The following is a 17,354-nucleotide window of genomic DNA, read 5'->3' on the forward strand; positions in this document are numbered from 1 at the left end:
GGGGGGAGAGCTGGGGAGGTCATTGTTGTCTGAGGAATGGCGGAGGACGTTGGTGAAGATGGATGATGTGTTGTAGTATGTTGTGTGTGCCCAGTCGATTGTGTTAAAGTCGTGTATTTAATCCCTGCCGTGCTCAATGTTTCAGGAGCTCTACTAGGTGTAAGAGAGGTGGGAGCGGGTGGTATGGTAGATATTGTCTGGATAGTACCAGTGTGGGAGATGATTGTATCAGAGGAGGTGATAGTATTTGTGGCCAGGCTAGAAATGGATGGCGTGCTTGTGTGTTCCTCTGTGGTGATTGAGGATATGGTAGGACCTGTAGATGAGACCTGACTTGTATTGTGATAGGGGCCTGTGTGTGGTAAAGTTGTGGTTGTATGGGAAGTCTGTGTATGTGTCCCTGTTGGTGTAGAGTCAGTAGTACCAGTGATGGTGGCTATGCTGAGGGTGGTAGAAGATGTGTGCATGCTGGAGGGGATAGCTGGTAAGGTCATTGTTGTCTGAGGGATGATGGTGGATGGCGGTGAAGATGCATGATGTATTGTAGTGTGTTCTGTGTGAGTAGTAGAGTTTGTCGTTGCTGTGGATGCAATGCTAGCAGGGCTGAAATTAAGAGGAGATGTGACTTTGGGATGGAGGGTGGACATTGGATTAATGGTACTAGTGTGGGAGATGGTTGTACCAGAGGAGGTGACAGTAGTGGTGGAAAGGCTAGAAATGTGTGGGCTGTTAGTATGTTTCGGTGTGGTCACTGATGACATGGTAGGACCTGGAGATGAGACCCAAGTTGTGCTGTGATACGGCCCTGTGTGTGGTAAAGTTGTGGTTGTATGGGTAGACTGTGCTGGTGTCCCTGTTTTGGCAGAGTGAGTTATGCTGGTTACACCTGATGAAGGTTGTGTTGTGTGGCGTGTCTGCTCTGATCCTGGGGTGGGACCTGCTGCCTCTGGCTGGGTGGGGATGCTGGCCCCTGGCGATGGAGCTGAGATCTTGCTAGAGTGGCCCCTCGTGGTTGGCGTGGGTTTGGTTGCTGTCCCTGTTTGGGAGTTTTCAGTGGTTCCTGTGAGTGCTGATGGGGCTGTGGAAACATGAGAGGCAAATTTCATTTCCCTGGTCTTCCCCCTTCTCTCTTCCAGCCTCCAGGGGAGGCTGTTGTCTCTCATTAGGAGACCCTGCCACTCCCTCTGTCCTTGGTCCTGGCCCTCATTTTCAGTGATGATGGAGTCTCTGAAGGTTTATATGGAGGGCAGTAGCTCTCCTTCTAAGCCATACAGTGACCGAATCCTGACCTTCTTCCCTGGGGGTAAATCTCCTTGCTATAAGGAGCTAATATATTGTGGGCAGCTGTTGCAGGTGCCTCAGGAACTGGGTGTCTCCATGAACTCTCCATTCACCTCCCCTCTCAGTCTTCTTGGCTTCCTGGGACCTGGCCAGTCACTTTTTCTAACCTCACTAATTTTCTAGGTAAGGAAGTGGATCCAGGCAAAGGCCTTGCCCTCAGGATCTCAATCTTTGCCTTAATAGCAGAATGTAGAGCTCTCTCCACATTCACAGCCTGCCTCCCTTTTGGACAGCTAGCCCCTTGTCTCTCATCTCTATGCCCAGGCCTGGCTCAGGAACTGTCCCATGTCCTGATTGTGGGGCATGCTATGGACCCCAAGCACTGAGCCTAGGGCCCTACACACAGCAGCTCCCCTCTTTCCTGTTTATTAGAGGATAGAGGACCCTGGGAGAGCTCCAGAGGAACCATCCAAACCTAGGAAGTCTGACTAACTTTGCCTACTGGTTGAGATCTGCTGCAGCCATGGCCAGGGGTATACTTCCCCTGTTCCTCTTCTCCCACACTCCCAGCTTCTCTATTCTGTTGGCATTGCTTGACCCTTCTATCCAGTTCACATCAGCTTAAGTTTTCAGCTGATCAACTTAACGCAGTTAGGAGGGATGTGGCTGACAGCGATAAACCAAACCAAAGCACTCACCAGTGGGCCCTCCTGAGGTCCCTGCCAATGTGGCTGTGGTCCGCGTGGGCTGCAGGGATGCCCCTGGGGTCACTGTGGTGCTCTCGGTGGGTCGAGCCGTAGATTGTGTGACTGTTGTTTGGAGGGATCCCAGGCTCTCTGAAGTGGCTTGTGTGATTGGGGAATTCGTCACGGTGGAGGCCAGCGGGAAGGTGCCTGGGCTTTCTGGGGGAGTGGAGGAAGTGACTGCCGCTGTGATGGGGGTAGTGCCCCAAGGAGTTGCTGTGGGAACAGGGACCAGTTAGGGTATGGCCCTCCCCATGTAGTTGACATGGCTGAACCTCTCCCCTGCACTTCCCCAGTACATGCTCTCAGGCCCAGGGGGGCACCTGCACGGCATTCCCCTGTGGGCTATCACTCTAGCTCCTCTTCCCTCAACATGCCTCATTGCTGCTTTGTGTACAAGGTCCCAAACTCCTCAAGCAAGCTTGTCCCCAGGGTCCCCACCCCCCCCACCCAGAGAGGATATGTGTCCTATGTCCAAATGCGGGTGCAGTCACGATCACCCCCTGTCTGTGCCACCTTTCTCTTTAGGCTTACAGGACACTGCCCTGCATAGGACCCTTCCGGGTGGGGTCCCTGCTGCTCTTCAAATTTTGGCTTGAAGGAGATCTGGCCCCCCCCAGGGAACCTGGGCAATAACGACAATTAGAGAACCTGCCTTGTGTCATCCTCCAACCTTTATAACCACACGGGGAGGCAGGATGACAGGTGGTGCTGCCCCCTTTTTCTGCTTGGGGAAATTGAAGGTCACTCAGATGTTATTGACTTGAATCTAGTTAGTGAATGTCAGAAACAAGATTGGAACCCAGGTCTGTCAATCCTGTGGCGAAGCTCAGTGCCCTTTCCTCAATCTCGGATCTTAGAATTCACGATGGAGGGGAGGAAGATGGGCACAGCCTGACATGCCCCTTGGATTTGGGCAGAGCAGATTTCAGGGTTTGGAGGGGAGATATTAGAGACCACAGGGGGTTCTACAGGATGAGTCAGCCCCAGAGGGATGGGACAGCCCTAAGAATGATCTTTTCAGGACACAGAAGAGACGCAGTTTTGATGAGGAAGACAAGTGGATGTCTAAAAGTCTAGCCAGATGTGGCTACCCAGGAAGATCTTGATAAACTCCGTAGTCTTTAGGCACATATAGAAGGTGGGAGCCAGCGCAGGTCCTGTAAGGATGTGTCCAGATCCCTAAGCTGCTGGATGACCATCACCATTTGTGGACTTGTTCTCTAGCAGTACTGGGGCCCAGAGTGTTCAAGAACAGATGAGACCTGCCTGGGAAGGGTGAGATAAGCACCAATGCAGCAGAGACCAGCCTGCTTATTGCTACCCTTATGCTTTCTCTGCTGGGGACAGGACAAGGTAGTGAACAGGGAATTGGGGAATAAGGTAGAGAGACAGGAAGAGAGCGTGACCTGTCCTTACTGAGTCAGGCCCGTGACTCTGATGTGCCCTATCCTAGGTACTGAAAGGCATGCAGGTGTGATAACTGCGGCTCCTTTAGGGTCAGTATAAGCCAGTGACCTTGGCTTCAGTTCTTGGCAAGATTCTAGAAAAGGAAAAAGCCAGCGAGGCTTCCTGCAGGCCTGGTAATAGCAGGATAACTATATTGACTTTTGGGGGTAGAGCCATAGATCAAGGGAATCCTGGAGCGATAATTTACCCGGCCGAGTGCTTGAGAGAAGAGGGGCAGAAGATTATCCGAGGCCTAGAGCAGCACTGTTCCTCTCGCCCCACTCGCCCTGTCTTTACAAAGACAGGGCAGAAAGAAGAAGGAAAAGCATAGGAGAATAAGACAGCAGGAAATACACAATTAACAGTCACGACTGATTGTGACCAGGATGGACTTGCCCATATAACAGAGGAGGCTAGCAGGGTGGATTAGAAATTAAATCCACTAGTACATTGTTTATATGAAATACACTTGAAACAGAAAGACGTCCACAGACATAAAATAGGAGAGTGGAGCAAAATCTATTATACTTCAGCTGAAGCAAAACCAAAAAGTCAAGGGTGACTAGCATTCCTAATTCTGGATGAAGCAACAGCAAAAAAAAATTAGACTTAATCAAAAGACACAAACATTCTGCTACAAGATACCATGGCCAATTAATGAATAGCAACATTAAACATATAGGTACCAAATTCCATAGCATCTAAATACTTAGAGGAAAAGCTAAATGAGTTACAGAGAGAAAGACAGTAAAACTATAATAGTGGGAGACTCCAATTTACCATTTTTGGACCTAGATAAATCTAACCAAAACATACCCCAAAAAGTGAAGACTTGAATAGAATTTTAAGAGAAGTTAAATATTAAGAGACCTCAGGAGATTATTGTGTAGGAATATAAAGGAATAGGCCTATTTCTCAGCTCTGTATGGGAGGTAGGCACCTTCACAAAACTGACTATTAATAATACCTCACCAATGCAGAAATACTAAATGCATCTTTTACAGTTCACAATGCAATAAGATTATGTTCTATAAAAGGCCTTTGAAACAAGGATTAAAAATTAATCAGAGATGAAGTAACTTAATCCTAAAGAATGGGTAGGATAAAGAACAAATTCTAGAAAGTCAATAATTTCATCAAAGATAGTAACAGCAATGAGTCATGATTGTTTTCATCTAGTAATTGAAAGGCTCTCCTGGGAAGGATTCATATTTATTCTGTTTAAATCTGGAGCCTAGAACCAAGAACAATGGGGGTAAGGGAGAAATGTAGGCTCAAAGCCAGGATAAAATGGCCTAGCAGTGAGAGTTGTCCAGAAATGAGGACTGCCTTGGGAGGGAGGGGGCTTCCCTTTCCTGGAGATCCTTGCACAGAAGCTTGACAACCTTTTGTTTTGGACAGAATTCTTGTGTAGGATGAGGCTTGGTGTGAGGAGTCCTTAAGTCCCTTCTGGCTAAGTCCTTCTGAGATTCTGTGAGAAGGTTGCCGGACTGGCATGACTGGAAGCTAAGGTCTGACTCCTCAGAGGCCAGAACCAGCCAAAAAGTAGTCTGCCCCTTCAGCGGGACGGTCTTCAGGTGGGTGTGGTGGGGGAGGGACATAGTGATAGACGCTCACCCAGCTGGCATTATTTGGTGCCTTCTGGCTTACAAAGTGCTGGGCACACACATTATCTCACTGGGCAGAGACCTGGGCACAAGACTCGCCTCTGCCCGCTCAATGCCCAGACAGCTTTCTAGGACGCTCACTTTCAAAGCAGGTGCTGAGCTGAACCGGTTGGTGGAATTTTCCCACCAAGAGTCTCCTACACTGATGGAATAAGAAATAAGAGTGAGAACAAAACCGTTCATACATTTTCAGAGCACCTCAGGGTGTGCAAAGTGCCTCCCTCACAACACCCCAGAGAGAAGCATTGTGAAATTTCTACTCATCTTCAGATGAGTTCAGAAAAATAAACGGCCTCAGCCACGGTCACACAACGAGTTACTGTCTGAGCAGGGATTTTAACCTCACTGGTACTCTTGCCCATGGTCCCATACAGCCACCCTCTACTAAGGCCAGACACAGAACTGCAGGGCCTGCTAGTCAGGGCCCTGAGCAATGACTGGGTCCCCACTGCATCTCTGTCTGGAAGCAGAGGCCCTCTGGGGTAGTCCAACCCTCCCATTTTATACCGACAGCAGCAGAAGCACAGAGAGGGAGCCTAGAGCCAGGACCCAGAATGGTGACCAGAACAGAGGAGCTGGAGGGGCAGAGCCTGGGAGTCCACCCCAAGAAGGGGCTGGAAGGTAACTTCATGTGCTACCTGGCCTGCAGGGCAGGGCCACCAGCCCCTTTGGGTCTCTGAACTTTCTTTCCCCCAAGCTTCAAAGAATGAGTGTAGAGGGATTCAGGGTGGGTAGACAAAACGGGGTTTGCCATCTGCCAGGAGTACCTAGGGCAGAATGTTGTTTACCACCTGTGAGCCTGGTCTGTGTGCTGGTGGGGACTGCTGAGGTGGTCCTTCCAGAGGAGTGGGGACTGCTTTGGCTGGCCAAGGTCGGTCTGGAGGAGGAGCTGATGGTCTCAGTTGACTTGGTCAACCCTGATGATGTGTTGAGTGTCTGAAGGGAGCTTGACAGAGGCTTGGTGGTGAATATAGTGGTGGTTTCTGTTCCCCTGGTGTTCTGGGGCGTGGTTTTAGAGTGTGGACCTGATGGGAAACAGCCTAGATGTTACCTGTGTAATTCTGGGGTCATAGCCACCCAGTTTCATCTGGGGCATTGTGTCTTGGGCTTGCTTGAGGGATGAGCTTCAGGGACTGACTAGCAGACAGGACCTGCCTGGGGCAGAGGTGATTGCCGAAGGGGGCATCTCATCAAGGGGCCCTGGGCACTGAGGTGAGGAAGTGAGGAGGAGAGGAACTCCCATTTGTCACCCCCTTTAGCCACTTCAGCATCTCCAGAGGTTGCACTGAATGTCAGAGCACTGAGATGATGTGTCCAAGGTCTTTCATGGCCTTTGGGCTGCTTAGGGCCAGGACTTCTGACCTCACACCCAGTGAGCATTCCACACTGACAGTTCCCTATATTGGGGCCTCAGTCTTCACTCCCCCAGACCTCTCTGTGACCATCCTCTGGAAGCTCTCACAAGATCCCAGATTTAGATGGCTGTGGAGGCCAGTGACCTGCCCAGCTTCTTCCCTGGCTACTATGTCTCCTATGTCTCTTCCTATGTCTCCGACCCCACATTTGTCTTTGCTTTTCTATCCTGTCTTCCTCTGACTCCTTTCCTGACCCCAAAGGGCTCCTTAGTCTTCTCGTCTTCCTTTCTTTGCCCTCTCCGAAGGACTGGACTTTCAAGCTCAGGATGGCAGCTCTGACCTCTGGCCCCTGCCCTACCTCCCTACCTACCTGGCCAAACTCTCCATTAGCATCTCTCCCCCAAATCCTCTCTTCTCTCTGACTTTGCTCTTGGCTGGCAGCCCTACCAGTCCTGCAGTGGGAGCCTTCCCTGTCTACTTCCAAGCCTGGGAGCTGTCCATCTCTCTCCCCACCCCCTCCCTCATGCAGCAGCCCCCCTGGAGCTGTCTGCCTCAGAGGTGCTGTGCTATTAGGATGCTCTGGCTGAAATTCAGGGCAGGGGGTCCGTCTTGGCCATCCAGGCTTTTCTGTGTCAGACCACTCCTCCTTCCAGTCGGGATTTCTTTCTCCCAGACCATCGGTGGGGTAGGAGTGGCCTCATTCTCTCCAGGCCTGTTGAGGCCTCTGGCAGCGTGGGGCAGAGACCAGAGCTGAGAAGGGGGCCCGAGTCACCTGGACATTTAGTAGAACTACATTCACCTGCTGTGGCTGTTGATGGAGTTGGGAGAAGTATCTGGGCTGAAACACAAGCAGAAGATGGTGGGTTACAGGAGGGGAGGCCCAAGCCTGACTACTCCCCTCTAATCCCTGAGGCAGGCTGCTCCACGCCTCCCCTCAGGGGTCCATGTTTGGGTCATTCTTGCCCATCCTTTCTGAGAGCAGGGGGAGCTTGGGGAAAGGACCTTTGAGTGTCTGCCTCCCTAATCCTTCTCTCTCCCCTCCCTCTGAAACCCATGGTCTCCCTTCCCTCCAAATGAAAAGGTCCAGGAAGTGGAAGTCTGGGCAGGCATCAGGAGAGTGGAGAAAGGTGGGCACAGTGGTGGTGGAAAGGGGTCAGCACCTGGCAGGGGTGCTGGCAAAGGGCTGTGGGATGTCTGGGGAGGGAGGCAGGGTGAGAGGGGGGCATCCTGGGAAGCTTCCTGGAGGAAGCAGATTCTTTTTTTTAACTTTTTGGAGGGCAGGGCAGTTGGAGTTAAGTGACATGCCCAAGATCACACGGCTAGTCAGTGTTAAGTGTCTGAGGCCAGATTTGAACTCAGGTCCTCCTGACTCCAGGGCTGGTGCTCTATTCACTGTGCCCCCTTGCTGCCCCAGGGGGGCAGATTTAAGGGGAGAAGATAGAGAAGGTTCTCTAGCAGGAACAGAAGCCCAGAACTGGGAATGCCTAAGGGACCTGAGACCTTGGGAAAGGCCTGGGCAGGGAAGCAGGGGTGGGACAGCTCACTGATTCGCTTTGAAAGCTCCCCCATTTTGGAAACTTGCCATCTGCCTGCCTCTGTTGCTGTTGGCAAAGGGTTCTGGGGGCTACCTAGACTGAAGCCCTCATGGGACAAACCTCTGTCTGTCCGGCCCTGGGGCTCTTGGTTTGTTTCTGGTCTTTCCAAAAGACCCAGTGGGTCCTTATGAAGGCCCTGCCTGCAGCTTAGAGGACAGGGCCATATGAGGCTCGAGCTTGGGGAAATTGCTTGACTGCCTCTTTGGAGAGCCCTATGCCCACAAATCTAGGTGACCCACAGGGGGAAGGGGACCTGCCTGAAGGTAGATCCCTCCCCTTCCCAGGAGCTGGTCCTGCCACATCACCCCTTTCATTGGTCATGAATGCATGTTCCCCACCACCCTTGGGGTTCAAGGCTAGGCTGGGGTTCAAGGACCCCTGCCTGGAGGGATGGACCAAGGCCAAAGGAGGAGCTGAGGTTGACAGAGGGTCAGTAGGAAAAGTACTTACAGCAAGGCACACAGCGCCCTTCCTCATGGTCAAAGTACTGGTCCTGTGTGCAGTTATAGCAGCCTATAGAGAAGCAGGGGGTAGAGAGTGAGGGGGTGGGGGTCCACTCTAACTCTGCAGGGCCTGCTCGAGCCAGAGGTGCGGGGTGGGGCTGGAGAAGAGCATGGACCTGCCTCCCTGTCTGGGCACTGGAGATGGACCCTAGCCTATCTACACTGATGTGGGGAGACAGCGAAAGGTCCTCAGGGGTCAGCCATGGGGCTGACTGAGCTCCCCTCCCTCCCCCTGATTTTCTTCCCTCTCCCTTCCCTTCGCCTCCCTCACATCTTTCTTCTCCCTGCCCCCTTCCTTTCCCCGGACTCCTCTCTCGATGCTGCTCCCTGAACTCAGGTCTTCACCCCTGGGGCTCCTCTCAGGGCAAGGCCTCATCTCAAGGCTCCCAGGACAGAGCTGGTTCTCTGGCTCCAGGATTGAGAAACACTTGAGCACCCATGGGTGGTATGTGGGACACCCCTCAACCAGAAGAGCCTTTCTATCCTCATAGGGCCCCCTTGGGCCTGTAGAACGGCAGAGCCCGCGTGTACCCGAGCAGATCACAGCATTGCACACACAGACAGGGCTCTAGAGAAGAATCTGTGCCCGTGTCTCTGTGGCCAGGTCATCACCTTCATTGTTGGTGTATTTGTTATTCTGGGGCTGGAATGGGCAGAGGCAAGGCTGGTAATGCCAGGTACAGTTGCTTTCCCTCGTGTACTGGTAGCCGCTGTCTCCATCGATGAGTTTGTGGGTATTGAAGAAGTCACAATAGAGAGCTGAAATGCAAAGTCATATCCACTCAGCAGCCAGAAGCCTCTGCCCCTATGTGCTTCCCAGCTTCCTGCTGGCAAAGGCCAGGACAATACCCAGCCTGGTAGAGCTGAGGCCCAAAACACATCCGGGTACCCCCCCGGCAGCAGAGGAATCCTGCAAGTGTGCTTACACCAGGAGGCTGGCAAAGCGCTGGCCCGGGAGGTAGAGAGAAAGAGGAAGAAACTGAGGAAGCCCAGAGGGCGAGGGACATACCCTAGGCCACACAGAGACTGAGAAACAGAGATGGGAATTTAGCCCAGGACTAGCCTGGTTCTGTTGGGTCCCAGATAGAAGAACCAGGATGGGGGGCAACCCTTGAAGCAGGTAGGAGAGGGGAGAGAAGAATGGGGCTTCTCTCTCTGCCTTCCTGAGCTGAGCCAGAGAACAGAAGGGGTGACTACTGGAAACAGGTCAGGGCAGCTAGGTGGCACAGTGGCTACAATGCTGGCTGTGCAGTCAGGAGGACCTGAGTTCAGATCTTGCCATGGCTACCACTCCACACCCATCATATCGGCTAGGTTGACAAAAAAGGAAAATGAGAAGGACAATACTGGACGTGCCATTGGGGGCCATGTCCCCAAAGTTGTTACCCTGTGTATGCTCTTTGACCCAGTGATATGCCCCAAAAAGATCAAAAAAGGGGGGCAAGAACATTGTACGAGAAAGTGGATAACGGCTCTTTGTGGTGGCAGGGATTTGGAAGTCGAGGGAGACCCATCGACTGGGGAGTAGCTGAACAAGCTACTGTAAATGAAGGGGACACTCAGAGAACCCCGAGAAGACTTGTATGAACTGAGGCAGAGGGCAGGACCACAATGTATCCTGTAACAGCTCGGAAAGACTGAGGGACACAATGCGGCCAGCTGGAGAGGAAGATGTGATGGGCTCCTCCAGGACTGACTGGGGCTGACTTTTTGGGGATGGGCCCTGTGGACCACAGAAGGGAGGGAGAGTATCTCATGTAGGGATTTATTTTGCTTTGTTTACACATTTGTAATGTGGTTTTTCCCCTCCTTCCCAGCTTTCTCAATAGATGGGATGAAGAGAATTTGGAAATGAAAATGAAATAAAATAGAATTTAAAAAACCAAACAAGCTTCAGCTGAAGCAGCCGACCCTGCGTGTACTTCACTGCTCAGCCTTAGCTTCCCCATCTGTAAAATGGGGGTATCCCTCATGCCTCCTCCCCCCCCCAAGGCTGTAAGGCCACAAGGAGTGACAGATGAAGCCCTTTGGGAACTGTGTGTGCTGTGGAAGTGGTCATCATCGGGGTTACTAACTGTGGAGTGAGGGCTCCGAGACGTGTGTGTGGGCATCAGCCTGGGGAATGCTGGCAGCTGGCTGGCCATCATGGGGGTGTTGCCTGAACTTCTCAGCCTGGTGAGGGAGCCCTTAAAGGATCTCAACCCATTCCAACACTAACGGGGCCCCAGAGAGAGCATCTCATGCACTCCTGCTCACCTTACTGGCAAAGCTACGTGCCCTTGTCCCAGGGTAAACAGAGGCTCCCCAGTGACTTAGATGGAATTCACAACCTCTGCCCTCCCATCCTTCTCTTCCTCCCCCACCCCCAGAACATTTCCCAGGATTGACTCTGCTCTCTCCCCACCCTGAGCAAACTGGGCTTTCCCTGGTGGGGGTCCTGCAGCCCCTCCGCTCCCTCTGGATCTGGGGAGATGATCCCAGGAACATCAGACCCCACTCTGAGCCCCATGGGGCTTTGCCAACATGGTCTGAGGATTCTGGCTGCCTCCTTGGGATGATGAGGTAGCAGAGAGCGAAAAACAATGGCCAGCAATGTGCCCTGGCACCTTGGCTGCCTTGACTTCAGCCTCTCTTGACAGGCACAACCCCCCTTGGAGTGGAAGCTGCCCCCCAGAGCCGGGGCAACCCCCAACTTTGACATTCTTTTGTTCCAAGGGTTCTCTCCCATCCAGCCCAAACCAGTCTCCTCGAGAAGAGCGTCAGAGGGGCCAAGGACAGGGGGTGTGCAGTAGAGCTCTTACGGCAGAAGTCTGGAGCCCTCCAGTCCACACAGACACCCGCATCCAAGCAGGCCTTGGCATAGGCTGCCACGGCATCACACATGCACTCGCAATCTCCTCCTGAGTCACAGCCACAGGTGTCCCGCACGCAGGCATCGTAGTAAGGCATTCGGTATACCTACGGGCAGAGGGGGAGGGGCACTCAGTGCCTGGCCCTGCCTGGGCAGTGCCACTAAGCTGTGATCAAGCCCAGGTGCCCAGCCTGGTGCCTTCAGGGTCTGAGGCTCTGGCCCCACGTATACCAGTAGTTGGAGATCCCCTGGAAGCTACTCGCCCCCAAACGTACAGGGCCAAAGTAGGACCTGGGGAGTGACTGCTTCCCAGTTTGTCCCAGAGGTCTAGAAGCCTGGGGGTCTGTGCCATGGCTGGTGTGGAGAGGAGCTTGAGAAACTATCTCCTCTGTCAGAACCTGGCTGGGCCATTCTCTGGGGCAGCTCTGTCTGGGGCTTTTGCTGCCCTGCCCTGTGGACCACAGGAGGGAAGGAGGGACAGTATCTAAGTCCCCTTCTTTGGCCTGGGTTTGGGGCCCTGGAGCACTGACATGGTGAACCTGGGGCCTGGGGTATCTGTGAGCCATGCACTAACACTGTGAGGTGTGCATGGAGTGGGTGACACTAGGGAGGAAATAGGGAGGGTTTTGGCTCTGCTACCCCCCTTTCTCATATCCCTGCTCCCCAGCCTGCTTCTCCTGGGCTCCATGGCCATTCTACCTCACCTGGTCAGGGGGTCCCAGCACAGCCTGATTGAATCCCACTGGACCCCAGTGTAACCTGGGTAAAAAGGTTTCCTTTGGAGTTGGCCAGAGGGGAGTGCCAGGCCCTGCCTGCTTGTACCAGTGCTGTATGGCCTCTCTAAGGAGCCCTGGGTCCCTGAGGCTGGACTCCTGATGGCTTTGGCTGCCTCTCAACTGGACTGGTCTGTGTGCTCTGGCATCCATTCTCCACTCCCATCTCACCTGCCATTCCACAAAGGCCTCCTATTACCTGGTAGAGTTCAGAGGCCAAAGGAGAAGGGCCCGGGCCTTGTGCTTAGGCCCCATGTTGTGCTCCTCCAAGAAGGGCAGCTCCAGCACAAAGGCTTTCAGGGAATGATGGGCCTGAGCTCTGGGGGAAGCTAGCAGAGGCCCTGCCCTGCCCCCCTCCCCACCAGGCCCCAGGGAGGGGAAATGCTGCCTTAACACCAGCAGCAGCAGCAGCAGCAGCCTTCCAGCAGACTCAAGGCAGCTTGCCTGTCTTCTCCAGGGGCCAACACATGATGCACATGGGTGCACCTGCATTCACGCATGCATATGCAGACACACTGCCCCCAACAGGCACACGCATGCACGCCCACCTTCCCTCAATGGCATACTCTCAAACACAACGTTCACATGCTCACACATGAACACATGCATGTAGATGTGCACATGTGTCCACAGTGTGCCCCAGAGGCATGGCACACAGGTGCACACACTCATGCACACATGTACACAGGCATGTACACAGAGGCACATGCCCCTCCCCCCATGCACCTTGCTGTGACAGGCAGAGAATGTGTCGCTATTGATGATGGCGCACTTCTTCTCAGCCCAGGCCTTCCGGTAGGGATTCTGGAGGCAGGGCTCCACCACGTAGCTGATGTCGCCACACAGGGGGTTCTCCTTCCAGGAATTCACAAACTCCAGCTCACTGGAGGCCACGTACTTGCTACGCGTCTCAAAGTCGTCCTTCATGTTGCCATTATAATTCCCACACAAGCCACACAGGGGATCCTGAAAGAGGGAGCCCCAGGGCTGCACCCCTGTGACCCCCTAGCCCCTCCCACCTTCCTCTGTGCCTCTGCTTCCCCTTGTCCCTGAATCTGAATAGGGAGTGGGAACTGTGCTCATGACTTATTTAGAGATTTTTGTTCCTATCATCTCTCCCTACCCTGTCAAGAGAAGTGAGGGGGTCTTAGGCAAAAAGTCTGGGGCCGTGTGAATCTGTCCCACTGAGCTGCAGTGAATTTCTAGATGGGAGTGGCCCAAGCCAGGCCAGATGCAGCATGGCAAATAATGTAGTCAGGAGAAGCCCCCCACTCCCTTCCTTCCCATTATGGAGGCCTATGGGCAGGCCCCACAAGGAGGGTGCTGGGGGGTGGGTCCCATGAGGCTCAGGCTGGGGGGTGGGTCCTACGAGGTGGCTGCTAGGGGGTGGGTCCCACGAGGTGAGAGTGGGGTGGGGGGCACCATGGCCAGAGCTCCAGGCTGGAAAGGCATCTCTGACGGTGCTCCCAGGCTGCTGCTATGTGGGCATTGTGCAGTCTCCAGGGAGGTGAAGGGAGGAGCTGGGGACCCTGGGTCAGGCCTCACCTCAGAGTCCCGGAACACTTTGATGTAGACGCTCATGTGTTTGTTCCAGATAAGAGTCAGGTTGAACTTGCCGGGAATGATGACCTCGAACACCAGGTGCAGGGTGTTCTTCTTCACCTGGATGCCCACCTGGGGGTTCTCCCCCGTGATGGTGTATGAGGCATCTGACAGCACCACGGACAGGTCCTGTGAATGGGGCAGCTCTTTGGGGGCCTGACCCAAGCCCTGAGATCTGCCAGCCCTCAGTCAGGGGCCACATCTAGGCCTCTCTCTGGGCCTCAGGAAGGGTGGCCCTGAGAACCCAGAAGTGCAGGCATGGAAAGCTGCTTCCTCCCCTGGCTGGCTGACCCTGAGCCTTGGGGGAGGGGAGTGACCAGGAGGCCACATGGGACAGCCACACAGATTTGGGCAGGTTGGCATGGACCTGAGAAGAGCACAGAATGGCCCATTAGTGGTTGTAGGGAGGGTTCAGGAATGCTGAAGATGAAAACAGCCGGTCCTGGGGGGCTGGGGCCTTCCGGAGACGACTCCATGCGGAGGTCATGGGGACAGCCCCAACCACCCTGTGCTCCTGTGGCCTCTGCTCTCATTGTGGCCCCCATAGGATGGCTCTAGCCGATCACTTGGGGACAGTTGGGGCTCCCAGGGCCCTAAGTTCCAAAGCACCTTCTTTCCTATGGCCCTAAGGGGGGGAGGTCCTATCTGGTGGGGGGGGGCAGAATTGTGGAGGCCCAGCCCTGGGCTCTCAGCCCAGGAGCTTCTGAGAGAAAAGGCAAAGACACAGAACTTGGTGGCCCTTGTGGCTGCATGCTGGCAGTCTTGAAGGAAGCAGGGAAAGAAGTGGGAGGGGGAGAAGAAGGGAAGGAAAGGAAGAGGGTAAGAAAGGGGAGGGGGGAGAGAGAGACAGATAGACAGAGACATAGAGATAGAGAATAACAAGAGAATGAACCCAGAGGCCCAAGGCCCCTTCCTCCCTGCCAGGATGTAGTTCAGCTTCTCACCCCAAGAAAGAGTTTGATGGCCCGAGAACAGGTGACCCCTGACTTCCCACAGATGACATTCTCTGTCACAATCTTGAAGGTGGGATGGGAATTATTGGTGCTACAACCATCCTGAGGGAGAGAAAAAGTTTGTATAACCATGGTGGAGGCCTGTGGGAAGGCTCCCCTCCTGGAAGCACAGCACCAGCATCTAGAGTGTATGAGAGTCACAGAGATGCTGGTCTCCTGCAGGGGTGCTGCCTTACTGTAGTCAGGACATATTCACAGTTCCCATCAAACACGAAACGCTGCCCATCGAAGGTGATCAGGTGGCCCTCCCCATAGAGGGCACAGGTGGCGGAGCACTTATCTTTCTCCAAACATTGCCATCTTCCCCGCGTGCAGGTACTGAATGGGGGAAGGGAGGAGAGAGTGGTCAGTGAGGAGCCCTGTGCCTGGGAAGTCTGGTTTCTGAGGCTTTCCCAGTCTCTCCAGGGACAGAGGAAGGTCAGAGGAGGGCTTGTGGCCCCTTTGGGGCTTCCCAATGCCAGGGAGCTAGGAGAAAGCTGCAGCAAGAGCCCTCTCAGCCTATGGCCCCCAACTTGAGGCCAGATCCCAACCAAGGTCATTTAGGAGCCAATTCCCTGGGCACTAGGCCAAGGAGCTGAGAGAAGCAGCCGATAGCCATCACCCTGGGCGACCAAAGGCCATTGAAGGTGCCATCTTAGTACAGTGGAAATAGCATTGGGTTTGGCGTCAGAGGATCTGGGGTCCAATGCCTGGCATGGCCACTTGCTAGTTGTGTGACTGGGGGAGGCCCTTGTCCTCTGTGAGCCTCAGTTTCCTCATCTGTAATATGAGGAGTATGACCTCTAAGCCCTCTTCCAGCTCTTAGCCCAATGATCCACTGAGCCCAGGCCAGAGCTTGATTTCCTGGGCTATGTTTCAGGACAATGTCCTTTCGACAGCTCTCATGGTTAAGAAGTTTGCTGACAGCTCGCCTAATGTGGCCTCTGGCATCTTCCCCCATGGCTCCTGGTTCTGCCCTCCAGGACCAAGCAGGGTGAAGCTCCCCCTTGCCTGAGGCCCTTCTCCATCCTGCTTGCTCCACCTCCAGACATTGTCCAGCTTATGAATGTCCTTAAACTAGGCTGCCCACCACGGAATCCAGGCCTCCAATGAGGTCTATCCAGGGCAGAAGGTCAGGGCAGCAAGCCCCTCCCACTTCATGCAGCCCATAGCAGTCTGGCTGCTGGCACTCACGTTTGGCATGTCCCTCTGCAGTGCCTAGATCTTTTACACACACACACACAGAAACATACACAGACACACGCGTGTGCACACAGAGCTCTGAAGGAGGCCGACTCTCCCCCTGCAGGTGGCCAAAATAACCTGGTCTCCCAGAGGCCTCTGAGCTTGCCTGTCCTGAGTCTCTCTCTGTCTCTGGGACCTCAGGACCATCCAGGGAAGCAGGGGGAGGGCCTTCCTTACCATGTCTTGCACTCAGTTTGGATCTGGGCTCCTCTGTTGTAAGAAAGCCCCCCAAACTCACAGGGGCAATCATCAGGTGGCACACAGTCCCCATTCAGGTTTTCATAGAGTCCCTCAGCACAGACACAGCCGGACTCACATTTGCTGGGCACCTGGAGAGGATGGAACCAGGGTTGGAGAGGGAGGCAAAGAGAGGAGCCATAAAAGGCCAGGGTGGGCACCGGGCCACATTCTGATTCAAACCCAGCCAGCAGAGGCAGCAAGTGAAGGGGGGCATGGAAGACCCTGGAGGCAGGGAGGCCCCCAGTTTGAATCTCAGCCTCAGCCTTTTTTACTGGGGTAACTAAGGTTTTCCTCCCCCTGTCCTGGGCCCCCATTTTCCTCAGTAAAATGTGGCAGTTGAACTCCCTGGGTTCCAAGTCCCTCCTAGGGCTAAATCATTGCTAGTCATAGGCAAGCCCTCTCCCCAATTGTGCTGGCCTGCCTTCTCATGGCTCTCCTAAGCCCCTCCTTACCTCCCCCAGACTGACTGCCTCCCTGCCCTCAGAGCTCCAGGCAGTTCAATTCTCTAACCTTGCCCCAGGCCTGGCACTGACAGCAGCCCCTGTCCCTCAGTGGCCTTCTTTGTCCCAGAGGCCCAGTGGGGGATCCCAGCAAGGGCAAAGGAGGCTCCTTGAAGGAAGGCGTGGCTTTGTTTTGGGGTCTGCATCCCCAGGGCCAATCCCCACTCCCCCAGCTGGTGGGGGGAGGAGTGGGCTCCCTGCTTCTGTCCTCTCCCCTCAGTAAAGAACTTACACAATCAATCCCAGTGGCTAACATCTGGCAGGTAGGAGCACAGGCAGCACCGTATTTACTGTCTGAAGACTGAGAGCAGGAGAGATATTTCTTGGGGGTCTTACAGGACTCTGGTGGAGAGGAGAGGAAGAGGAAGAGGGAGAGTGGGAGGAGGAAGGAGAGAAGGAAGGATATGGGGGGAGGGGAGGGAGGAGGAAGGGGGATGGAGAGGGGGAGGAGGGGAGGAGGGGAGGAGGAAAGAGAGAAATAGGGGAGGAGGGGGAAGGAGGAAGAAGAGGAAGGGGAAAGGAGAAGGGGAGGAGGGGAGGGAGGAGAGGAGGAAGGAG

General features: G+C 54.1%; 1 protein-coding gene across 1 annotated transcript in view; it reads right to left on the minus strand.

Annotated features, from left to right (window-relative positions):
- Nucleotides 1–937: 937 nt before the first annotated feature.
- LOC138176485 (mucin-6) overlaps nucleotides 938–17,354 on the minus strand; it is a gene marked incomplete at its 3' end in the record, with an annotated part of 34,146 nt that continues 17,729 nt past the window's right edge. Inside the window, exons 17-29 of the mRNA XM_069107272.1 lie at nucleotides 17,029–17,138; nucleotides 16,234–16,385; nucleotides 15,009–15,150; nucleotides 14,764–14,874; nucleotides 13,763–13,948; nucleotides 12,944–13,183; nucleotides 11,395–11,551; nucleotides 9,206–9,352; nucleotides 8,541–8,603; nucleotides 7,171–7,333; nucleotides 5,152–5,282; nucleotides 1,980–2,240; nucleotides 938–1,078 (exon numbers count right to left, since the gene is read on the minus strand). Coding sequence (XP_068963373.1) covers nucleotides 938–1,078; nucleotides 1,980–2,240; nucleotides 5,152–5,282; nucleotides 7,171–7,333; nucleotides 8,541–8,603; nucleotides 9,206–9,352; nucleotides 11,395–11,551; nucleotides 12,944–13,183; nucleotides 13,763–13,948; nucleotides 14,764–14,874; nucleotides 15,009–15,150; nucleotides 16,234–16,385; nucleotides 17,029–17,138 — 2,004 coding nt within the window. The remainder of the gene's footprint in view (nucleotides 1,079–1,979; nucleotides 2,241–5,151; nucleotides 5,283–7,170; nucleotides 7,334–8,540; nucleotides 8,604–9,205; nucleotides 9,353–11,394; nucleotides 11,552–12,943; nucleotides 13,184–13,762; nucleotides 13,949–14,763; nucleotides 14,875–15,008; nucleotides 15,151–16,233; nucleotides 16,386–17,028; nucleotides 17,139–17,354) is intronic.

This window comes from Petaurus breviceps, unplaced genomic scaffold (genome assembly GCF_028583685.1).
Source record: "Petaurus breviceps papuanus isolate PSGF00001 unplaced genomic scaffold, PetGlider_PUasm1.0 89693, whole genome shotgun sequence".
In the NCBI taxonomy this organism is placed as follows: domain Eukaryota; kingdom Metazoa; phylum Chordata; class Mammalia; order Diprotodontia; family Petauridae; genus Petaurus; species Petaurus breviceps.